Below are 25,450 nucleotides of genomic sequence, written 5' to 3'. Positions count from 1 at the left end.
TACCACAGAGTTTATAACATGGGAATAGCATTTAATAATAGGTATAAACACTGAAGGTAGCCCAACTCCAGCATGATTTACCATGCTTCGCCATTCTGTGCATGGGGCTCTGGGCTCTATCAGTGTAATAGAACCTCATTCTCAGACCCCAGGGGTGCTCACTGGAAACAATCCAGGGGGCCTTGTCTAAAAGGTTTGTAAAACGCCTAATGCAGGCACCTCACCCTTTTGGGCTAGAACCCTCTTGAAAAAGAGATCCCGCTCTCGACCGTTATTTGGATGAGGATTTGGTGTACAAATTGTGAGGATTTCCAGGGCACGTTCACTTCAGCAAAGCCTGTGTTCTCTGTACTGTGAACGAGGCACCAGGTTGTACGCTGGGCGCGCGTGATGAGGGGTAAGTCCCTCATGCAGCTGTGGGATCTTCTCCTTGTAGCCTTGTCGCGGAGAGGCTGTTGGCAGCTGCTGAGGACGCTGATGCTGCCCGCAGTCCTTTCCTCACCTGTATGGCCCCAAGCATCACCGCTTGAGATGGAGTGAAAATTAATGCTGGCCATGGTGCAAAGCCAAGTTCTAACCTGCCCTTCCCTTCACTGCAGTGGACGTCCTGCTGTCTTTCCTCCCTCTCAGCTCCCCCAAATTAAAACCAACAGCTACCACCCCAGGAAGGGTGGTTGATGAATGAGTGCCTGCGTAGTCTGGTTGTATGTAGATTGAATTCCTTCAGGGCCCTGAGGCTTATCTCACTGAAGTAGGGCGGAGTGAGTAGAGCATACCTCCTAGGCCTGCACTGTCCACTGTGGTAGCGTGGTAGCCCCTCTCCACATGTGGCTCTTGAGAACGTTCAGTGTGGCTGGTCCATACTGAGGTGTGCTATACGTATAAAATGTGTATCATTTCAGAGACAGAAGGAAAAGAAGTTCCGTCTCAATTTTTTTATATTGCTTACATGCTGAAATCATAGTTTGATCTATTGGGTTATCTAAAATACACTTGTTAATTTCACCTGTTTGTTTTAAAGTTTCACCGATTTCTTTTCTGTGTGGCTACTAGAAAAGTTAAAGTGGGATAAGTAGCCCACGTCACACTTAGGCTGTACCGCGCCAGTCGAGGCTGGAGACTGGCAGCGTGGGCAGCTGCCACCAGGGCAGCATCGTCCCCCGACTGCCTGGGGCGCCCCCCCCTCCCCCCCGCTGGCCCGCACTCACTCTTGGTACCCTGTGCAGTTTTGGAGGTCCACCAGTTCTCACGGGACGCCAGTGTGGCCGAGGCCTGGCTGCTCGGACAGGAGCCCTACCTATCCAGCCGAGAAATAGGCCAGAGTGTGGACGAGGTGGAGAAGCTCATCAAGCGCCACGAGGCTTTTGAGAAGTCTGCAGCCACCTGGGACGAGAGGTTCTCTGCCCTGGAGAGGCTGACGACGGTGAGTGGCCGCTGGGTGCTGGGGGTGCTTGGCCTTTCGGTTCTCCTGGGCAGCTTCTTCCTGTTTTCCTCCTAGACCAGAGAGTCATATCATTGCTCTGTTGTTAGAAGCAGTGAGGACCTTCCTGAAACTGGCTGTTCTCTTGGTACAGAACCCGGTGAGACTGTCCAGGGCTGCCACTCCCTCAGTTACTTCCTGTGTACCTAGCTGTGTAGTCACTTCCCTGCCTGGGAACTGATTGATTGGGGTTTGCTTTTCTCTTTTGACCTGCTTTTCCTGTTATATCTCATAGAAGCTTTGGTTTGTAGGGAAGCTTCGCCTTACAGTTTAATTCAGATTTTCAGAATCAGAATTTCTGTCAAGTAGTAGCTGGATCCTAGACCACTGAGAATTCTCTCATTCCTGATCATTTCTTCTGCCACCATTAAATTAAAGCTTTAGAATAAGGCTTGCTCACTGGTGTTTCCCCTCCAGTGACACTTGCACTTCTGATAGAAAGCTGATTCTTTATGGTCTACAAAAATGGAGTTCTTTCCAGTTTCTGCAGTACTGAGGATTTAAAACCTATCTGCATACGTGTGTGTTAACTGGAGTATTTTTAGTGCATACATACTGCTTGTGAAATGGCTTAGTTTCAGTTAGACTGCTCTGTGGCTTTTCTTTTATGTTACTTGGGTTTGGGCTGAACACAGATGCCTGCCGCAGCACAAGAAGCCTCCTTGAGAATTACTGCAACTCTGTCTCAGTGGTGTTTTTCTGAGCTCTGATGGGAAGTCCATTGTGGACCCTCATGCTCAGGTACTTTCTTCCCAAGCAGAGTTGAGAGCTGCATAGTTCATTTAGAAATGAAACCCAGGGTCCCAGGGGGCACCCAAACCCATTGACTAGACCTGCATCGTCACTCAGGTCTGTTTCCCGTCGTTCCGGGTTATAGCTGCAGTTCCTGTGATCCCAGTGCCGTCTTGCTGGGTGTCAGCCCTTCTGGTTGTCCAGCGCGATCCAGGGTAGAAAACTGAGGCAGGAGGGCTTTCTGGGTTCCTGAAGAACCCTTTCCTTAAAAGAGGCAGAGTTTGGGGCTCTGCTGAACATTGCTGTGTTTGCCCTCAGTTGGAGTTACTGGAAGTGCGCAGACAGCAAGAGGAAGAGGAGAGGAAGAGGCGGCCGCCCTCTCCTGAGCCGAGCACGAAGGCTTCTGAGGAGACTGAGTCCCAGCAGCAGTGGTGAGTCGTGGGCAGCCTGCACTGCTCGCGTCTTAGCTTCCCTGACAAGTGAGGTTTGGGGATCATCTTTGCTAAGCTTGTGCTACACTAGGCCTCACCACATGCCCTTCTCTTAATTCTGTAGAGTATGTCAAATCTGTGTAGTCACCCCTGGATGACATCGGCGAACACAGACTTGTCCGAAGTGACATTGCTGTGTAGGGCGGCAGAAGTGGGGTGTAGACAGCACCCACTCCACACACGTGCACATGCACACACTCGGAATTCACATGTGACTAGTGGAGGGAGTGAACCACCCAGATTTCAGGCCACTGATTATGTGGTGATGCTTTTTGAAAGTTCTTCACATAAAGAACAGAAATTATTGTCTATTTCTGAAAAACTAATGACTATGCTGTGGTAAGAGCCCTGTGCCAACCCTGAATGCTGCCTGTACTGGGGGGAGAGGGCATGCCTGTGCTCCTGCTCTCTACCTAGACTTGGTTTGGAACACCTGGGAAGTTCCTAAAAAGAAATTGCATTACGTAAAAGGGGGTTGCATATGTTTTTCTGAGAGAAAGTCCGTAGTAAAATTGAGTGATGTTGTTCTCCCTCATCATCTCTCTTTTTCTCTTTTTCCTCCCTTTCCTTACCTTCCCCTTCCCTCCTCTGCCCTCCTTCCCTGCTTTACCTAACAGGGATACTTCAAAAGGAGAGCAAGTTTCCCAGAACGGTTTGCCGGCTGAACAGGGATCTCCACGGGTTAGTTACCGCTCTCAAACCTACCAAAACTACAAAAACTTTAATAGCAGACGGACAGCCAGTGACCAGCCGTGGTCTGGACTGTGAAGTTCACTACCATTTGTCAAGAACCACTCTCCAAATCCTGTTGGTTTGACCTTTTGGCTTCCACTTCACCCACAGTGTTAAAATTTTTCCTTAATTCGTAGGCTTCCTTGGTTTCATATTTGTTTGCATTTAATTCATGTTTATTTGAGTCTATTAACTGATGGATACTCAGTTGCCTTAAAGCAACATACTTATTTTTTGTTTATTTATTGTGAGCTTTTTACTTTATTAAGATTTTACAGCGAAAGCCTTACATGAGTAATTGAAATTAAATGAGATTACAGCAAAATGAAGAAGAAAACTAGAATCCGACAGGTATGACACATCCAGTTATACTAACAGGGTGCAATACTGCGCTACACATACCCCCCCTTTACAGATGTCATTAACCTGCCATAATTTAATAGTAACTAGGAAGATTGGTGTATAAGGAAGGAGACTCTCAGTACTAAGATTAAAACCTTAAGTCAGCTGTGTCACATTCCATGAAGATGCATTCATTTACTGAAAACGGAAAAAAAAAAAGTGGGGGGTGGAGTTGGATCTACTTGGGAAGCTCTGTTAACTTTAGGCACAGAATCTGAAATGATTTTGAGACCCTTGGATTATGTATTACTTTTTTCAAATGAGTTCCTCCATTTTTTTCTGCCAAGACCTGAATTGAGAAATTGTGAGCTTACTTGCAGCAAGTAACGCAGCCAGCCTCAGGGGGGAAGTGCCCGCTGACCCTGCTGCCACCTTGGTCCTGGTCACTGTCAGCACCGCCATGACACCCAGCATGGCAGGCAGCAGCAGTCCGCGGCAGGTTCCAGAAGCCTGCCTACCAGACTTCCGGGCCTCTCCATTCAGTCGATGACTTAAGGGTGTCAAACTGTTTAAATTTCTCAAACAAATGGAACAAAAGCCATTCTGGTTCACCCTGATTACTTGAACGCTGAACTTGGTGGTCCACCCCTAGGAGCCGTTGGACGCCGCCTGGCTTCAGAAGGAATTGTAGCGTCTGTGTAGACAGAAACTCCATTGTATGTCTCATACGGATCTTCTCGTTTTCATTTTCTTAAGACTTTTTTTTGTGAGGTTCTCCAATAAGGAGTCTTTTTAGAATGGCATTGATCAGACCACCAGCAGGGATTGAAAATGTTTTAACAGAAATTCTATTCCTTAGGAATAAAAGCTTATGAAAGAGGTGATTTCCTGGTACTGATACAGAACAAAACCAAATCCATACTACATCCAAGCCTTGTGAGACAGTCACTTGCTCATTTGCCATATTTAGATGTTAGTGGGATCAGAAACCTGTTTTGATATGTGTTTTCCATGAGTTAAGTCTGATTTGTCTTTTCATTTCATGATGCATGTCTTTTTTTTTTTTTTCTTTTGTCAGGATAACATCATATAGCATCTTGTTTGTTTTTCCTTATTTCTATGTACATATCTATCTACTTGCAACTGTAGATGGGTATATAGATAGATGCCAGGCTTCTTATGTTCTGGGGGTAGTGTGCACCATTATTGGGTCTCTGCCTTAAAACGCACCAAAATTCATTTTAGAAAAAACTACTGCTTTATCTTTGGTCATTAGGGAGCCCTGATATGTGTTTCTGGCTCCAGATTCTGTGTCACTGATCTGTATGTATATATGTGATGTTTCCATATATATATGTTTAAATTTTATATTATCTGGAATGATACCCAATTTTATGCTTTTTGTATTCAGAAGACCAAAAAAAAAAAAAAAACCACACACACACACAGAAAGAGTGCAATGATGTTTTTGGCATTTGTTCTCATGCCTATTTTTATCTAGATTTTTAAATTGTAGCTTGCCAGAACAAGTTTTTTATTATAATTGAATTGGAAGAAGAAAAGCCTTTTCATTCTTTGGAGTTGTGGTGCAGAGACTCAAGTTAATGAACTTGAAAATAGTGTTGCTTCATGCACTTAGAAAACCAATCAGGCGTTTCTTGTGCTACTAGTTGTCACGTTGCATTCGTGTTCACCTCCTGATTTAAAGATCTCAGGTGTACCCAGCCACTAAAGCACTCTGGACTAATCGCTAAAGAGAAGCAACATGGGGTGGGGGTTGGGGGGAGATTCACATGTATGATCATAGCACTATGATTTGCTTTTGATGTTTGTCTCTAGTGGTGTGTTGTCTGTTGGCATGCTTAAGCACATGTCCATTAAAAATCATTTTGTTCCTTTTATTTTCCTTGTTTTCTTGGTTTAGTGATTCATTTGCATAAACATTAATTATCTCTGCATACTGGTTTGGGGTTTTCTCTTTCCTTCTAACTCTAAAGAAAAAAATTTTTGCTGCAGAATTTCCCCCAGAAGAGGCTTCCCTGGCCTTGGCCCCCCTTGAAGTCTGCCCCAGTGCTGTAAACGTTAGCCTGTCAGCAGACACTGCTCCCTCCAGGTCCCTGCTGTCACCAGCAGTTTCCGAGCCACAGCTGCAGCACTAATTTTTTTTTAACCTGATTTCTATACACACTAACCCTATGTCTCCCTAGACTCACACCTGGCATAGGCCTTTCAGACCAAACTCACACTTTCCCACCAGAAGTTTCCTGAAATTCCACACTAGAACAGATTTGTCAACTTTAAAATCCACTCACTTCCTTTGGACTGAGGGTTTTGTTTTTTGGTGGTCATTTCCCCTCCTGCATCTCTCCTTTAAAAGTGAAAGGAAAGAGAAATATGGAAATAGCCTGTTGCTCATAAGCACACATCTACAGGGTGTCACTTAGGAGGCCAGGATAATCACATGTCCATCCTCCTCCCCCAAGCCTTCCTTGCCCTAAGAGTCCCATTTCCCACATTGCTGTGTGGGTAAAGGGCTCCAGTCAAAAACACCCTTAAATTGCAAAGCCTCTGGTCTTACCCTGAACCCTGATGCTGACAGTGATAGTCTGTATAGATGGAAGAGAAGCTCGTGACTCCCACCCCGCCACTTAGCTAAGGCCTAAACAAGTGATCCTCTTCCCAAGAGTTGACATATCTGAGTGTCAAAGCAGTGGTGGTTGTTCTCCCATTTCTCCTGTTGAAGTTGTTGCTGCTAACTTGTCATTTTGGTTCTGGGCAGCAGTGGTGGGGGACGTATCTAATGAACGTTGCCATTGACACCTCCATGTTTGTCCGTGTACGAGGGGTGCAGGTTGTCTGTAACCCACTAAAGTGTCAGCCACACCCAGCTTTAGTAACTTGCTAATCCCGCGCCCTGGGTGTATCAGCCAGGGCCGAGACAGTTAATGGTACACAGTTGATGGTACACAGGCTGAAAGCGATAATGAGCCGAGACCCTACTGCATTTCCAAAGCCGAAAAGCCCCGAGGGTCACAATATAAATGAGCTTGGGAAGGAACAGCTCCCGAAGACGTCTCCAGCCTGACGGTCAGAGCCGCGGGAAGTCTGGCTGTGTCTGGGCTTTCTCGTCTCAGTGCAGCAAGGCACCGTGATCAACCAACACGTGATGGGGAAGGCCCTGGTTCTGTCTGTGTTTGGGGGTAAATAGCCGTGTGGTGTTGAGTGACTGTGATTGGCTTTTCCGGCTCCTTTAACACCCAACTACAACCCACTCACGATACAACTCCGGCAGATGTGGTTAAATTGATGTTTGTTGACTTGCCTCAATTCCTTCCAGCTCTTAAGTTCCAAAGTCTAACTGGGATGGTAGATGTGAAATGCATGATTGTCGTCCTAATTTCTGCATGTTTTATGACGATGTGTTGAGGGGCGGGGGAGGAGAGCCGGAGAGCATTTTCAGAAACCGGAGGTCTTTCCTTGTCTTACTCTGGGGGAATGCTGTGTAGTTCTGATAGAGTCATCTGTCGGTCTGTTTGTGAATGCCCTTTCGCTTAAACTTCCAGCTCTTCTGGTGACGTCCTTGGTTGTAAGGTGGCTGCTGTATAACGTCCACTCTCTCATATTTAATACGTGTGATTGTTCCTGTCGTCCTTTTGTTTTTAAAGTAACCCTAAGAGGAAATGATCTGAGTTACATTAGAGAAAACGGATTGATCCGAGGAACAGAGTGCAGTAAAACTCATCCTGGCATTTCGCTTTTCTCCCTTCCCCATAAGCGGGCGGGCATTAATCCCTCCCCACCTTCTAATGTCCTTGGTGTCCCGCTGGCTTTGTGGGATGTTGCAATGGTTTTACTGTACTGCCTCCATCTGTGCCCGGCATTTATACACAGCCACGTGTGCGAGTCAGAGCGTATGTGGTCACCCCTGTGGCTCACAGGGTTCGCTGAATGGCCTCTCCACTGTCCCTAGATGGCAGAAACGGTGGACACAAGTGAAATGGTCAACGGCGCCGCCGAGCAGAGAACAAGCTCAAAGGAGTCCAGCCCCATCCCCTCCCCCACCTCGGACCGCAAAGCCAAGGCCGCCCTCCCGGCCCAGAGTGCTGCCACCTTGCCGGCCAGAACCCAGGAGACGCCTTCGGCCCAGATGGAAGGCTTCCTGAATCGGAAGCACGAGTGGGAGGCTCACAATAAGAAAGCCTCGAGCAGGTGAGAGCAGCGAAGGCTGAGGCCATCGCCTCAGGAGATGGGAAGTCAGCCCAGCCCGTTCAAGGTCGGAGCACCCGCTTGCTGCTTGGAAAGCCGGGGAGTGGGCGCTGGTGAAATCCATTTGTTCTTAGCTTCCTGGGCGTCACTTTTTTCTTGGGACTGACATTGGAAAGTGGGAGGGGAGTGCTTTTGATTCACTGAGAGAAGGAAGGTTAATTAAGCGTGGATGGGAATAGCAAAAGGGGGACTTAGTAATTCTTCCTGAGAAGAAATGTGCTAGGCAGAGGTTGGAGAATTTCCCTAAAGTGAAGTGTTCTTCCTTGTGTCATTTTTTTTTTTTTTTTAAGACATTCATTTCCCCGGCCTTATCTCCATATCTGTGTTTATTTCACTGCCTCCCAATAGGCCCTACTTTTATTAATAATCTCTTTTATAAATGAGGAAATGGTGGCCCTGTGTGGTGAAAAAAACTCACTCTTCAGAAACATGGTATATGGCAAAGCCCGGGTGAAATTCTTACCTGATTCCAAAGCCAGTGTGCTTAACTAATGATCCCTTTTGCCTGGGACCACCATGTACAGTTGTACAGGTTGTACATTAGACCAGGAAATCCCCATCTCAGAGCTGCCACCCACATTGAGTACAACATAAATTTTTATGTTAATCTAGGTAGGTGGCAGTACAGTGTCTTCTGATAAAAATCAGTATATCATGACAGTTTGCCATATCATGGGGGAAAGGCTGTCTTTTTTCTGATTCATCCGGAGGTACTACCAGTGCTAATGGCCCTGGATCTGCCTCCCTGTCAGGTTGCCAAGCCCCATCAGGATTAAAACTGAGGTGGAAGAGTTAGGTGTTTCAGGACAGGCATGTTTCAGATGAGTCTGCCCTGTACGGCATTACCACAAGAGGGTACTACAGCAAAGAGAACCAACCCCAATAAAAATCTTTCCCGTCAGAGCCAGGAGTACCTTTATGTAATAGAAGAGGGCAGCATGTTTTTCCCCAAACTCAGAGCATCACCTGCCCTCAATCACCTGCCACTGGATGAATGTGGACACTGTCCCAGCAGTCTGTGGAGGAATTTTGTTTTTTTGTTTAGTTCTAGCAGAATTTAGGAAAGGCTTTTAACAAGGGGTCACACCACATGGTGTGTGGATCGTTTGCATATTAATCACATCCTTAATTCTTTACAGGAGTGTGGTCTAGAACCCTGACATTCCTTTCTTTACTGCTCAGGTCCTGGCACAATGTTTATTGTGTCATAAATAACCAAGAAATGGGTTTCTACAAAGATGCAAAGACGGCTGCCTCTGGAATCCCCTACCACAGCGAGGTCCCTGTGAGTTTGAAAGAAGCCATCTGTGAAGTGGCCCTTGATTACAAGAAGAAGAAACACGTGTTCAAGCTGAGGTGAGAGGGGCCCCGTTTCTTGGTTGCGGAGAGTAGGTGTATTTTCACTCTTGGGGTTGGTTTTCCCAGGCAGGTACTGTGATCAGTCGGTTCTTCCTCTCTGCCATTTAAAAAAAAAATCACCAATGAAACTTGTGTGGTTTGTCCCATGTCTCGGTTAGGATCTTTAGGGACTGTGGCCAGTCACCAGTCTCCCTGTGGTTCATGGCACAGCTCAGCCTTGAAGAAATGAGCTTTTGTTTTGATAAGCTGGAACTTACTATTCCTTAAGACAAGGTGAGCTGTTCACATTTTAAGGGAAACGTAGAAAAATAGTTTACCCATTTTTGCAGCTTATCCAGACCCAGGAGTTGCTATTCTTTGCCCACAAGTTATGTGGAGCTGGGTCAAGTGAGTCATCCTGGAGCTGGATGGAGATAAACAGGAAGTGCATGTGTGGGACCTGGGTCTTTCTGCTCCCCTGGCTTGCCCAGCAGATGTTCCAGCTGCTTCTGGAACCATCTAGTTCCACATGTCTCTGGCTTGTAGAACACATACACCTCCCTCAGAGTGGATCCAGGCTCAGAAGTTCTTATACTTAGAAATGGGCAGAAAAGCCGTTTCATCTTGAAAAATATAGAAAGTAGGGACGCCTGGGTGGCTCAGTCGTTAAGCGTCTGCCTTCGGCTCAGGTCATGATCCCAGGGTCCTGGGATCGAGTCCCGCATCGGGCTCCCTGCTCCGCGGGAGGCCTGCTTCTTCCTCTCCCACTCCCTCTGCTTGTGCTCTCTCTCTCTGACAAATAAAATCTTAAAAAAAAAAAAAAATGTAGAAAGTAAATGTGTCCGTGGTTAGAATGTTAATTAGTTTAAAACTAATTTGATCTGTGGCTTTGGGACCTGAAAAGCTTTGGTCTTCAGTTAGACATTTGTGTCCTGTCGGTTGCACTAGGCCACGGACTGCAAATGAGCGTTTCAAAAGGTGTGACTTTTTGAGCTCTTTCAAGGAGCACCGGAGGCAGGCTCTTCAGGACTTGGAGCCATTTACACTGCGTGAAATAAGGTGCAAACAGCCTGGCTCCCCGGCTGCCTCCCTCCTTTCTTCTCCCTCCATGCAGCTTCAGAGGGTCCGGGTTCTGGCAGAGGGCACTTACCTTCCTCCCCACCAGGAACACCGCTTCTTCTGTACCGCAGTGAAGTGAATGAGTAGCCCCCCAAGCCAGTGACTCTCCAGCGTCCTAGGGATGGCCTTGCGGGACAGTTTCTTTTACTCCGTACCATGTAAGAAGGGAAATCTAGGAGACTTTTTCTCTATGTCTATTTAAAAATTCTGGTATTTGTAAATGTGGGGGATATAAGGCTCTGTAGCAGAATTTCAAAAGGACTCATACTTTTTTTAATTGCAGTATAATTAACATACAGTGTTTTATTAGTTACCCAGCACACAGTATAGTGATTCCATGATCCTATACATGACTCAGTGCTCATCACGATAAGTGTCCTCTTAATCCCCCTCACCTATTTCACCCATCCACCCATCTCAAACAATACTTAAGAGTCTGTTTTTTGTCTGTCTCTTTTCTTTGTTCATTTGTTTTGTTTCTTAAATTTCACTTAGCATTTTGTAGATGCATCCATGGTGTTGCAGATGCCAAGATTTCATTCTTTTTTATGGCTAAGTAATACTACAGTGTGTGTGTGTGTGTGTGTGTAAATACATATATACAACATCTTTATCTGTTCATCTGTTGATGGACACTTGGGCTGCTTTCATAATGTGGCTTTTGTAAATAATGTTGCAGTGAACACAGGTGTGCATAGATGTTTTTGAATTAATGTTTTCTCTTTCTTTGGTTGAATACCCAGTAGTTGAATTACTGGATCATGTGGTAATTCTGTTTTTAATTTTTTGAGGAAACCTCCATACTGTTTTCCAGAGTGGCTGCACCAGTTTGCATTCCCACCAACAGTGCACAAGGGTTCCTTTTTCTTCACATCCTCACCAACACTTTTTGTTTCTTGTGTTTATGATTTTAGCCATTCTGACAGGTGTGAAATGACATCTCATTGTAATTTTGATTTGTATTTCCCTGGTGGTGAGTGGTGATGAGCATCTTTTCATGTGTCTGTTGGCCATCTCCGTGTGTCTTCTTTGGACAAATGTCTGTTTATGTCTTCTGCCTATTTTTTTAATTGGATTATTTGGGTTTCTTGGTATTGAGTTGTATAAGTTCTTTATTTTTTTTAAAGATGTATTTATTTTAGAGAGTTAGAGAGCACGAGCGGGAGGGGCAGAGAGAGAGGGAGAGAGAGACTCTTAAGCTGACTCCAGGCTGAGCGTGGACCCTGATGTGGGCTCAATCTCAACGACCCTGAGATTTCGACCTGAGCTGAAACCAAGAGTCAGACGCTTAACTGACTGCACCACTTAGGCGCCCCACTTCTTTATGTATTTGGATACGAACCCCTTATGGGATTTGTCATTTGCAAATATCTTCTCCCATTCAGGAGTTTGTCCTTTAGTTTTGTTCATTGTTTCCTTTTCTGTGCAGAAGCTTTTTATTTTGATGTAATCCCAATAGTTTGTTTTTGCTTTTGTTTTCCCTTGCTTCAGGAGACGTATCTAGAAAAATGTTGCTACAGCTAATATCAGAGAAAGTACTGCCTGTGTTCTCTTCTAGGATTTTTATGGTTTCATTGGTTTTACTGGTTTCATTGAGGTCCTTAATTCATTTTGAGTTTATTTTTGTGTATGGTTTGCGAAAGTGGTCCAGTTTCATTCTTTTGCACATTGTTGTCCAGTTTTCCCAACAGCATTTTTGAAGAGACTTTTTCCCCCATTGCATATTCTTGCCTCCCTTATCAAAGTTTAATTGACCATATAATTGTGGATTTATTTCTGGGTTTTCTGTTCTATTCCATTGATCTGTGAGTCTTTTTGTGCCCGTACCATACTGTTTTGATTACTACAGCTCTATAATATTACTTGAAGTCTGGAATTGTGATACCTCCCATTGTCTTGTTCTTTTTCAAGATTGCTTGGCTGTTAAGGGTCTTTTGTCGTTCCATACAAATTTTAGGATTGTTCTAGTTCTTTGAAAAATGCTGTTGGTATTTTGATAGGGATTGCATTATATGGACATTAACAGTATTTGTTTCCCCAGTCCATCAGCATGGAATATCTTTCCATTTGTTTGTGTCCTCTTTAGTTTCTTTCATCAGCCTTTTGTAGTTTTCAGAGTCTTTTAACCTCCTTGGTTAAATTTATTTCTAGCTATTTTATTATTTTTGATGTAATTGTAAATGGGACTTCTTTTTTTAAGATTTTATTTTTAAGTAATCTCTACCCCCAACATGGGGTTTGAACCCACGGCCCCAAGATCAACAGTCCCATGCTCTTCCGACAGCCAATCAGGCATCCTGGGACTGTTTTCTTAATTTCTATTTCTGCTGCTTCATTATTCCTGTATAGAAATGCAACATATTTCTTTATATTGGTTTTTGTATCTTGAACCTTAGTGAACTCATTTATCAGCTCTAGTAATTATTTGGTGGAGACCTTATTGTTTTCTATATATGTAGCATCATGTCATCTGCAGATAGTGACCGTTTTACTTATTCCTTATCAATTTGGATGTCTTTTATTTCTTTTTGTTATCTGATTGCTATAGCTAGGACTTCTAGTTCTGTATTGAATAGCTGTAGTAAGAGCAGACATCCTCGTCTTGTTCCTGACCGTAGGGGAAAAAGCTCTCAGTTTTTCCCCATTAAGGATGATGTTAACTGTGGGGTTTTCATAGATGGCCTTTATTGTGTTGATGTATGTTCCCTCTAAACCTACTTTTGTTTGTTGTGTTGTTTTTTTAAGTAGGCCCCAGTAGGGGCTTGAACTCATGACCCTGATTTCAGGAGTTACACACTCCACTGACTGAGCCAGCGGGGGCCCCGAAACCTATTTTATTGAGGGATTTTATCATGACAGATGGCTGTACTTTTTCAAATGTTTTTTCTCATCTATTGAAATGATCATAAAGTTTTTGTCCTTTCTCTTGTTGATATGATGTATCACGTTGATTGATTTGAATATTGAACCCTTGCATCCCAGGAGTAAATCTCACTTGGTCATGGTGGTTTTTATAATGTATTGTAGATTTGGTTTGCTAGTATTTTGTTGAGTTTTTTTGCATCTGTGTTCATCAGAGGTGTTGTCCTGAGTTCTCTTTTTTTGTAGTGTCTTGATCTGGTTTTGGTATCAGGATCATGCTGGCTTCACAGGATGAATTTGGAAACTTTCCTTCCTCTTTTATTTTTGGAAATAGTTTGAGAAGAAGAAGTATTAACTCTTCTTTAAGTGTTGGTCAAATTTACCTGTGAAGTCACCTGGTCCTGGCCTTCTGTTTTGGGGAGTTTTTTGATTACTGACTCAGTTTCTTTGCTGGTAATCAGTCTGTTCAAATTTTCTATTTCTTCTGATTCAGTTTTAGAAGGTTATGTGCTTCTAGGAATTTGTCCATTTCTTCTAGCTTGTCCAATTTGTTGGCATGTAAGTTTTCATAATATTCTCTTAAAATCCTTTTTCTGTGGCATCAGTTATTTCTCATCTTTCTTTTCTGATTTTTTTATTTGATTTTTTTTTTTTTTAAAGCATCTGGCTAAAGGTTTATCAGTTTTGTTGATCTTTATGAGAAACCAGCTTCTGGTTTCATTGATCTGTTACATTATTTCTTTATTTTTTTTTCTTTTTTTTCTTCTTTAATCTTTTTTTCCTTCCTTCTACTGGTTTAGGGTTTTGTTTGTTCTTTTTCTCAGTCTTTTAGGTGTAAGGTTAGGTTGTTTATTTGAGATTTTTCTTGATTTTTGAGGTAGTCCTGTTTTGCTATAAACTTCCCTCTTAGTGTCTCATAGTTTTTAGACTTTGTTTTTTCATTTTCATTTGTCTTCCTGGATGTTTTGATTTCCTCTTTGATTTCTTGTTTGACCCATTCATTGTTTAGTAGCATGTTATTTAATCTCCATGTATTTGTGTTCTTTCTAGATTTTTTCTTAGGTTGATTTCTAGTTTCATAGCATTGTAGTCAGAAATCATGCATGATACGACTTTGATCTTTTTTAATTTGTTGAGACTTGTTTTGTGGCCTAATATGTGATCTTTCCTGGAGAGTGTTCATGTGCACTTGAAAAGAATGTGCATTCCATTGTTTCAGGATGGAATGTTCTGAATATATCTGTTAGATCCATCTGGTCTAATGTGTCATCAAAACCAGTTTCCTTGTTGATTTTTTGTTTGGATGATCTATTACTGTATTACTATTGATTACTTCCTTTATATACTGCTTTATGTATTTGGGCGCTGCCATGTGGGTGCATAAGTATTTACAGTTGTTACATCTTCATGTCAGATTGTTCCCTTAATGATTATGTAGTGAAAAGACTCATAATTTTTATTTTTAATGTTTTATTTTTTTAAAGATTTTATTTGAGAGAGCACAGTGTGGGAGGGGGAGGAGGGGCAGAGGGAGAGGGACAAGCAGACTCCCTGCTGATCCAGGACCCTGGGATAATGACCTGAAGACTCATCATTTTTTTTTTTTAAGATTTTGTTTGTTTATTTGACAGCATACAAGCAGGGGGAGCAGGAGAGGGAGAAACAGACTTCTGCTGAGCAGGAAGTCCGACATGGGGGTTGGTCCCACAACCCTGGGATCATGACCTGCGCCAAAGGCAGATGCTTAACCAACTAATCCACCCAGGCACCCCAGGACTCATCATTTTTAAAGCATTATATCTTGAATTCAGTTTAGAGCATTGATTAGACATTCAAGTGGCCTTTGCCACAGCAAAGCCAGATGTTGATATGTTTGGGACATTTTGATCCTTCCAGTGGATTGAAACATTAAGTTTTTGTGTATATTATACTGGCCCAAGAATATATATTGGGCCTTTGTGGGTCCTGGGCAAAGCTGGTGATGTATGCAGAGCTCTGACGGGCATTTCTGGTAGGATTCCCCTGGCCTGCTTATGTCCCTCATAGGTTTTGGGAATTTGAGGGTTTTGTTTCTTCCTAAGTCAAATTGTGACTGACTTTCTTCCTTCAACTTACAGACTAAATGATGGCAATGAGTACCTCTTCCAAGCCAAAGATGATGTAAGTTTTTAAGATTCATTTCTCTCAATACTTGGGCTTTTGCAAATATTTATTGGCACAATAAGCTTTATTTACAGTGTTTCATATATAAGTAATCATCAGTCATGGCTTCTCGTATCTGGTCTCCTCAGTCACTAACAACTGGAAGGCGTTCAGTTCTCCTTATATCGCTAAGAGGCAGAATGGCATCTTACTGTCTCCCTGCTGTGTTAGGAGGGCTAGTGCAAGGACCCTGAAGTTGATGGAGGAAAACTTGCGCACCCCTCGCAGTGGATGAGGCACAGTGGGGTGGTCCTGGGACAGGATGTGGATCCTGAAGTCCAGTCAGGGGCCTCCCTGCGGCACTCCACTGCCTTCAAGCAACCATTTCATGGTTGTACTTCTTGCAGGGAGAGAGGGTCTTCTGATGAGAAAGCAATGTGTGTAGTGCTTTAGATTTGAAAAACCAACTTCTACTAAATTCATGCAGGGTTATATGTCAAATATACTTCAATTTTTTAAGAAAAGTGAAAGAAAAGGGTGCATCCCACCAATGGAAACCAGTCTTCTCATTCTTCCAAGTTTGTAGGACCACATACTAGATGGGTGACTTTCAGGTCTTATAAACCAAATTCTCGTGAGAGTTGAACCATGTTCACTCTGCTAAGGGTCATTTGGGAACTGCTTGCCTCTCAGCCAGATGCTCCCGTGGGCTAGATGCACTGTTCCCAAGCCTTCCGACCAACGGAGGCACATGTTTGGGCAGGTGAAGTGAAGGTGTTTTGAGCCCATCCCTCTTGGCTGAGTCTCACCTGTGGTCCTTTGTCCAGGAGGAAATGAACACATGGATCCAGGCCATCTCCTCTGCCATCTCCTCTGATAAACATGAGGTGTCCGCCAGCACGCAGAGCACGCCAGCATCCAGCCGGGCACAGACCTTGCCCACCAGCGTCGTCACCATCACCAGCGAGTCTAGCCCTGGCAAGCGGGAGAAAGACAAAGAGAAAGACAAGGAGAAGCGGTTCAGCATTTTTGGCAAAAAGAAATGAACTCCTTTCCTTCACCTCCTGCCCTTCTCTTACGTTTTCAGTGAAACTCCAGCATGCAAGCTCAGAACCAACACATTATTCTCTGTGCCTAATGTTCTTCAATGTGGTTGATTTTTTTTTTAATTTATAGAGCATTTCTGGGGGGGTGGGGGAAATACACCTAAATACTTTATCTCCAAGTTACAAAAGTTTGAGGTGCAGAGGGAAGACCAGATTTTTTTTAATGAAATTATATAGATTAGATCTCAATATTTAAACTGTTCCTCAATTTTGTGAGGCTGCGTTGGAAATAACCTGCCTCTAGTGCTGTTGGTATGCAAGGCAGCGGTGCTTAAACAATATTTCCTGTGCTCACTAGAGACAAAATGTACCAATTTCCTGACACCATTCTCTTCCATTTATTTCCAGTGGTTACCTTGAGTCTCAACTATTAGAAGCGCCCATGAGGGGTCTAACCTTGATTAAACAGATCGTGTATTATGATCTCGCTGCCACCACAGTGCAGCTCCATGTTAAATCTACAGACCAAACTGTTTGTATCTGGCATCACTTACTAACACCTGACATGCAGCTTTTCTGCATCACCTGCAAGGACAGTTCAGAATGTCGGTATACCGGTATACGAGAAGGAATAGAAAATGGATACTGTTTTAAATAATCTGTAATTTCAATTTTTTTTTTTTGCCGAAATACATTATATTGTATGTTTGAGATAATTCTAGTACAAAGTATAATAAAACTAGATGTATAATAAAACCCTTTAAATCATTGGTAAGTGTTACAAGTGGAACTGAAGCATTTACTGGACAAAGTAATGTTACTCTAATGGTTACTTGCTCGTGCGTTGCCACACTGTTATAATTTGCTTCATTACCTTGCTATTTGATACATAGTGTGCATTTCTTTGTCACTGTAACGATTGTAATGACAAATTTTCATCTTACTGCACAATCAAAATGGCATCGATAGGAATGAACTCCAGAGGCTGGGCCTGAGCAGGGAGGTGATCGCTCAGGCCTGGCGCTCAGTCGTATGACCTGTACCTCTCAACTTCTGCCCTGTTAAATATATGCTATGTCATTAAATGCTTTTAAATCTAGCACGGCGGGTAATTGTTGTCTTTTCTGTCCCGCGTGCATGCCATGTAGGGAAACTGCAAAGCCAGAGATAGCAAATGGGAAACATTAGACCAGCCATCCGGGTTCCTGTTTTGTAAAAGTTCTTACGTGTGTGTGTGGTGCACCAGCTTTGAAAACTACAGCAAACAGAACAATAAATACGAGATGTTTTGCAGCTACGCATCCAGATTTTATCTTTTATTTATGAAAAAGTTAACAGAGAACTTGCTAAACCTGAGTTCTGAGGAAGGTGTTGGCAAACTTTTTCTGTAAAGGGCCACAGACGGCAAATATTTTAGGCTTTGTGGGCTAGACTCTGTGGAAGCTGCTTATCGTGGAATACAGAGGCAGCCATTGATGATAGGTGAAGGAAGGGGCATGACTGTGTTCTAGTAAAACTTTATGGACACAGGAATTTTATGTAATCTTGACATGCTGTATAATATTCTAATTTAAAAAAAAATATATAAAATCTGTTGTATAGAGATCATACAAAAAACAGACGACAGGCCAGATTTGGCCCATGAGCCCATTCAGCAATATCAGCATAGGATCACAGGTTAGATATGCATGTTATACTTGTCCCTTTTTTATCTGGGTACATTGACTCCAGACCATTTGCATGTTTTCTTACACAGAGCAGCACGGGATGCTAGTATTACGGGTTTTCAGTAAGCTGTTCCACAGAGGCCCATGCCTAATGCGATGTCAGTCCTGGGCTCCACAGTTGACTGGCATTGGAGATTTCTGTAACCCCAGAAACAGACCTTGCCATCTCTCACCCTTTCCTCTCTCATGCACCCAAGGCCATTTATCTTCGTGTGCCCTTGCCCTTTCTTGCCTTCCATAAGATTGGAATCACGTCTCAACAGATGATCCTCTCACCAAAATGTTTCATTAAGAAAAAGCATCTTGGAAAATAACCACGATTGACAACAGCCTACTCGACAAAGCCAGCCAGATGGCAGGCAAGACATGCTCAAAAGGAAAATAACCAGCAATTCCAGAATCCCATAAAAAAGTACATATGCATGGACTATTTTGCAAATATTTCCAGAGGCTCACAGATTCCCTGACTCTGCAACTTGGGTTTGGGGGCACTTGCTCTCCTTACTGCACTTGCTGAGGATCCACTGCAACCTGAAAGGGGAAGATGACGGGCAGTGGAAGAAAAGCCACAGCAGAAGACTGGCTTCTGTGGGGTCGTCGGGCTGATGGCAGCAAGTGCGATCAGAAAATCCCAACAAGACATGTTCACTGGAGGAAGCTACAGGCCATAGAGGATCAGGACTGTCAATCCTATCATGGTAAATAAGGGTTTAAAAAAAATCCTATACACTGTATTTTGAGGATTGTGCACATTTATTTTTATTGCTATAGTGTGCTATTTTAATTTTCAATGATTAGGATGGGTGATAATAAATACTGCCCTCTGTACATCTGAGAAGTGAGCAGTAAAATTGTCAGGAAATAGAAATGAGTATTGACTAATTAAAGGACACTTGTCTCACTTGAACATCAACTGAAGTTGGAATGCATCCTCAGTTGATGGCACCTCAGGGTTGTGTTTTCTTGGAGGTACTTGGAGTGATGATGGGCCTTCCAGCTCATGTCATCTTCAGTGGTTGAAATAGAGTGTATCAGACTGGGTGGAGGACACATTGTTACCACCAAGTGTTTGGCACTGTTAGGATTAGTTGTGTATGGAGGGTCCTATGGTACTTACCTCTGGATATATTTTCATTTTTCAGTTGGAATACTTAAATACTTTCCTTGGTCTAGTGGTAGAATTCATGCAGGAAAGGTAGGATAAAAACTTGAGTCTTTCCCATTATTTAAACTGACTTTCCTAAGCGTGACCCATACCCAAAAAGCCATTAAAAAAAAAAAACAAAACTGTCCATCAAAGTTCAATATTTCTCTCACCATTGAGAGTCCTACAGAAACCTTTCACTTTCCACTTCCCAACGCTAACCATCAATGAAATTATCCTTCTTGAAGCTTAAAGATGCCCCATCTTTAGCTGGTATAAGTCCGTTCAAGTTGGCTTCTGAGTCCTTCTGGTAGAATCCTAATAATCATTGATACTTTCCTCCCTCTCTGGCATGACAAGCTGTCCCAGGCTCATTCAGTACATATCTTGCCCCAAGACCTGCAATCAGAAGTCTCTAAGAAACCCTGTTTCTTTTAGTGGAAAATTATATTTCAAAACCATAATTTATGTCTCAGAAATGCTCATTGCTACTGAGTTGGTCTTTTTTCTACGCATATCAGTAGGTAAAAATAATTCATGGGGCGCCTGAGTGGCTCAGTCAGTTAAGTGGCTGCCTTCGGTTCAGGTCATGATCTTGGGGTCCTGGGATCAAGCCCCACGTCCAGCTCCCTGCTCAGCGGAGAGCCTGCTTCTCCCTCTGCCTGCCACTCTGCCTACTTGTGCTCTCTGTCAAATAAATAAATAAAATCTTTAAAAAAAAAAATAATCCATGAATTCATAGTGCAATTCAGGATTGCAGGGTTTTTTTACTTAACATTTCCTATATTATGTCATAATCTTTTCCACTCAGAATCAGCACTCAAAGATGAGGGGGCATAGAAATAGAACATTGTATAGTAACTCCTGTGCCTTATTATACACATAAACTCAGAATAGCGATACTAATACCACCACCAATACAATTCGAACGGTTTTGGGGTGGGGTTTTTTTTGTTTTGTTTTTGGTCAAACTTTTTTACATTGTAATAACTGTGGATTGATTCACATGTGGTTGTAAAATAATTCGGTACCCTTTAGCTGTGTTCCCCAGTGGTAACATCGTGCAGAACTGGAGTACAGTGTCACATCCAGAGTATTGACATTGACCAAGACTCAACGTTTCCATAGCAGCAGGATCCCTCCTGCTGCCTGTTACCGCCAGACCTTCCCAGCAACCACCAGTCTGTGAGGTGAAACATTTGTCATTCCAGAAATGTACACCTGGAATCACACAGGATGTAACCATTTAGGATTGGTTTCTTTTTCCACTCAGCATAATTCTCTGGAGATTCTTCCAGGTTATTGTGGGTATCACTAGTCCGATCTGTTGTGTCAGTAGTCCATGGTGTGGATGTACCAGTTTGTGCATTCACTTACTGAAGGACACTGGGGTAGCTTCCAGGTGGGGGCTATTATGAGTAGAGCTGCAATAACCATTTATATGGGGCTTTTGGTGTGGACAAAAATCTTAATCTCTCTGGGGAAAAAAAAATGCCCAGGAATGTGGAGAACAGTTTTTAAAAACATTTTGCATGTGCTCTCTCCGTACCACCGGCGCCCCTCATCCCCGCCGTTAGGTCGTTTCTATCCACAATGTCTGGGCACACAATTCTCATTCTGCGCTCTCCCTCTAAACCCGCACGAGTCTTCTACCAGTCACTGAATGAGTGCTCGCCGCTCTCCGTACGCGGGTGTTCCTACGCGCCTCCACGCTTGGTTGTCTGGAGCCCGCTGCCTTGGTGTGTGTCTCTGGTTCTAAGTGCGTTTCCCCTTCTTGCCACCCTCACCTCCCCTTATTTTTGGCCAGTTCTCTGAGTCAAGCACTTAAAGTGAAGTGCTCTCTCGTCGCTTTCAGGACTGAATCAAGATTTCCCGAGGGAGACATAAATGCGAGTCCGGAGTTTTTCAAGGTATGTAGACCCAGCATAACACAGGCTACCCTAGAAAAAGGAGTTTTTCAAGTAAAAAAAAAAAAAATCCAACTGGCTTGACTGTGAGAAAGAATGTTACCTCCTGTTTGGAGCTTTGCATGCTTTTTTGTACAAGATCAGCCTTCTCCCGCAAGAAGGGATTCAGGAAGTGGAACTGGAGGGGCCCCCTCTCCCGCCGGTTTAAAGTGGGGGTCGGGAGGGCTGAGATGCGTCTGTATGCTTCTCTTCCGTGCTGTTCGGGGAAGGCTCACTGGGCTGGGGAAGCCCCAGCCGCCTGAGCCTCCCGCGAAGCGGGCTCACTTGGGAAGAGGCAGTGAGAGTGCACAGAAGTCTGTGGTACAATTCAAGGGCCTCATCTTTGGCTCTGCAGGGGAGCTTAGAAGACACTTCTCAGGAATGCCCGGGGTTCTGGGGGCACATGGGGTTAGTGATCCCAGCTGCCCTGGCTGGCAGCTCTCAGGGCTTTGTTTTCCTGGTGCGGGTCGGCCGCACACACGAAGCGGAGGCCTGGGCTGTCCCGTCCGGCCGTCCCCCGGCCGCCCTGCCCCCACAGGCCTGCGTCGGGGCCGCGAGGAGCCCGGTTCTCTCTGTCCGAGGCCTAGACGGCTGCCGCGTCAGGGCCCCGAGAGTTGTGTCGGCTTGCGCCAGTTTCCACTTGGCCTTCACGCGTCCCTTTGGCTGTTTATCTGCTTGGGGGACCCATTGTGTCTGGAATGGGGCTGGAGGAGGCGGAAGAGCAGCGGGGGTTCCTGAAACGGACTCTTGGAAGGGAGAGAGCATTTTCTCTTGGATCAGCCCGCCGGGACTTTCTCCGCGGGGTGGGGCATCCTGCATTCCGGAGTCCGGGCGTGGGCTGGAACCTGGGAGCTTTCTGTCCCCCGGAGCCCGAAGCAAGCCTGGCTCACTGCATTTTCCCCTGGAGAACCCACTCCGTTTCCAGTCGCCATTTTAGTTTCCTGGTCACCGCGAATTGTTTCCAATTTGCTGTTCAAGCTTCGGTTTGGTGAAGGAGACAGTCTCTCAAGGTTTTCGTCTCCTGTCCGGGGCCTCCCTCTCAGGGAAAGGTCCGGCAGTCTTAGTGACAATGGCCGGAAAGGGCGTGCATGCGAGCCAGCGTCGCCGCCATAGCGGCCGGCCCTTTCCTGCTGCCCTCTGTTCCGCGGCTGTCGCACCTCCGCCCCCGTCCTTCCTGGGCGCCTGTGATCTGACTGCTTCATCCGGCTTGCCTGGTCTCTGCTCTCCCGGGGAAGGAGCGTGGGCTCCGAGCCCGGACACGCTGGAACCCTGACGCCTTCGCAGTGCAGCCAAACGCCAAGTATTGCGCCCTCGTCGCCTTTGCAAAGCTCCTACTAAGTGCCAGCCGCGCTGGGGAGCAGCCCTTGCGGAGCGTACACTAGGCTACCCTCCGCACCGTCCGCTTCGTCTGAGCCCGGCTCTTCTTAGCCTGAGATTGAAGGGATGACGGGCAGGCCCCTGCGCTCCAAAAATGAGTTCCCCCTCTCGCGCTGTGCTGCCCGCAGAAGGCTGCTCTGAATCTTTTTTTTTTTTTTTCTAAAGATGATTTTATTAGAGTGTTTCACAGTTCCGTGACAGAAAATCCACACCCACAATGGTGTAAATACCAGGGAATGTGTCCCAAGGTAGGGCTGGCTGAAAGGTGGATGTGCTGCCCAAGTTCTGGATCTTATCAGGACTGCGGATCGGTATATCCGTACTCTCTCAGACTCACACTCCTGCTTGCATCGCTTTTGGCCTCAGGCTGGTTTCCCTCCTGGTGGAGGCAGCTGCTGGCACTCCAGGGTCACCACCTTGTTCACGTCTAAGAGGAGGGAAGAGGCTCCTCTTCTCCCAAACAGAACAGAGCCCCAAGTTTCACTCTGAATGGATTGATTTAGGTTTTGCATCCATCCCTGAACCACATCTCCCACAAGAGAACTCACTTCAGGCAACCAGGGTGCCCTCCTGGTCTATCCAAACCACAGGTCATTAGAGAAGGGACACAGGTAGTTGGGCCCTCAGTGTCCCTCACAACATATTAAGAAAAACATGTCAAAAAATAACATCAAAGGGTGGCTTGGGTGAGGTAGAGTGGTGGGTTTGATGGGGCCCCCCTTCTGCCCAGCTCCCCAAATGCTGCATATCTCCACATGAAAGTGTTGGCTCCAAAAGGGGTGGCCACTTTTTCTCTGAAAAGGAGAAATGGTGGTTCTAGAAGGACATCTTCAAGTTAGGTTTGAAGCTCTTTGTGTTTTATTTTATTTCCTTTCCTTTTATTTTATTTTATTTATTTTATTTGGGGGGAGAGAGAGAATCTTAAGCAGGCTGCACACACAGCTCGGAGCCCAATATGGGGCCTGATCCCAGGACCCCGAGATCATGACCTGAGCCAAAATTCAGTCAGACACCCAACCAACTGAGCCACCCAGGCACCCCACTCTTTGTATTTTAAAGCACATTTGCAAATGTATTCAAGGTTGCCCCTGACTCTGCCGGTGTTGATACTGCTCCTGGTTTTCCCTCCGAGGTCCTTGTTTGGGGTGCACCTGGCTTCAGAGAACAGATGCTGGTTAATGAGTAGGAAGGGCCTATAGGGGTCTGGTCCCACTTGCTACTATCTGCAGGGTTCCCTTCTCCAGCAGTCACTGGAGGGGTGCTTTAGACACAGCAGCAAAGCAGTTAATGGGATGCTATAAATTAACCAAATACTTGTGTAAGGAATTGAATTTTTTTTTCTTTTGAAGTACAATTCTCCAAAAGGTGCTCATTATGTATCTGGGGAGTCTGAGTGCCTGAGTTAATGGCTGAAACATCATTTGGCCAAGATACAATCCATGTGGGTGCACAATGTCCCGGGGTGGCCCTCCCTTCCACGAACAGCTCCTATCACTCAGCACTGTTTCTTACGAAGTCCTCTTTATTGACAGGAGGTAAAATTACCCAGAGTGTTCATGACTTAAGAAGCCAAGGGTCTCTGAGTTGGTAACTGAGAAGCCAAGAAGTGTTCATGAGCTAAGAAGCCAAGGGTCTCTGAGTTGGTAAGCCAAGGTAACTGAGTTGGGGGTGCTCCAGTCCCAGCCATTTGCTGGGGTATTGAGGGTGTGGTGGAAGTGGGTACCACTTCCCTGGGTCTCTGGAAAAGAGAGAAGGTGGAATGTTTGAAATTCCTCAGTTAGGAGGGGAAAGGATTTAAATTCCATAGGAGAACAGTCTGCAAAGATGAACCGGTCCTTATGTTATCTTTTTAATTGCGACACTTGGCATTTTCGTCACTTCTCTGTCACAGTTGCCTCTTGGGGAAGCAACCCAGCTGTGGGAATACAACCACATGGCTCCCCTTTGCATCTCAGATCCTTGGGAGCCGGGACCACGAAGGGCCTGTGTTCCACCCCATGGCTGTCTTCCTAGCCCTTGGGGCCCAACCAGGACGAATGCCATTTCTTCACTGGCTGTGACTGAGAGCCTGCACTTGCTGAGCTCTTACTGTAAGCGTCAGCTGCTGCCCTTGGCACTTCACCTGTGACAACTCATGGAACCTCACGATGACGTCGTGAGGTAGATGCTTGTTGCCAGGTGAGGTATTGTAACGGCTTGACCACAACTGTCACTGCAGGGAACTGAAGACAGTGAGCCAAGCTGGAGCTGGTAGAGAAGACCACAGCGTTTCAGAGTGTTCTGGGGCTCTGACAAGGTCTGGCTGATGTCGTGATTGATGTGCCCCCCCCCCCCCCACCTTATCCCCATCCAGCTGTGTTGTAATCTTCAGCTTCTAAGAAGGGTGTTTGCCCAGGATCCCACTGGCATCCCGCATGCCAAGCCCAGGTGTGTGGGAGTGGGCGTGTGCATGTGAACATACCCCATAGGAAAAATGAGCTGGTCTTTACTGAGAAACGAGGAGCACAAGCTGGATCTGAATGTGTCAGAAAAAACCGGCCAGTGATTTAGGTACAAGACTCTGAACATCCGGTCTCACCTGTTTCACCCTTTGTTCTGCAGACAGAATGACTTTGTCTTGCTAACGACAACAGCTGACATTGGCAGCGTGCTAAGCACTTGAGTTACCTCTTGGAATCCTCAGGGCAACTCTGTGGGGCGCCGTCG

At 45.0% G+C, this 25,450-nt stretch overlaps 1 protein-coding gene across 2 annotated transcripts in view; it reads left to right on the top strand.

Moving 5' to 3' along the window:
• Positions 1 to 17,807, top strand: part of SPTBN1 (spectrin beta, non-erythrocytic 1) — a 143,605-nt gene extending 125,798 nt beyond the window's left edge. Inside the window, exons 29-35 of one of the 2 annotated variants that reach the window (XM_044918587.1) lie at positions 1,227 to 1,423; positions 2,531 to 2,643; positions 3,321 to 3,384; positions 7,748 to 7,986; positions 9,226 to 9,399; positions 15,480 to 15,522; positions 16,332 to 17,807. In XM_044918587.1, coding sequence (XP_044774522.1) covers positions 1,227 to 1,423; positions 2,531 to 2,643; positions 3,321 to 3,384; positions 7,748 to 7,986; positions 9,226 to 9,399; positions 15,480 to 15,522; positions 16,332 to 16,550 — 1,049 coding nt within the window. In that variant the 3' untranslated portion in view covers positions 16,551 to 17,807. Of the gene's footprint in view, positions 1 to 1,226; positions 1,424 to 2,530; positions 2,644 to 3,320; positions 6,027 to 7,747; positions 7,987 to 9,225; positions 9,400 to 15,479; positions 15,523 to 16,331 lie in introns of those variants that run through there. The other variant, XM_021701140.2, reaches the window with a different exon arrangement.
• Positions 17,808 to 25,450: the final 7,643 nt, after the last annotated feature.

This window comes from Neomonachus schauinslandi, chromosome 10 (genome assembly GCF_002201575.2).
Source record: "Neomonachus schauinslandi chromosome 10, ASM220157v2, whole genome shotgun sequence".
NCBI classification, from domain to species: domain Eukaryota; kingdom Metazoa; phylum Chordata; class Mammalia; order Carnivora; family Phocidae; genus Neomonachus; species Neomonachus schauinslandi.
Note: the sequence above shows the minus strand (reverse complement) of the source record. Positions and strands in the feature narration are given on the sequence as shown.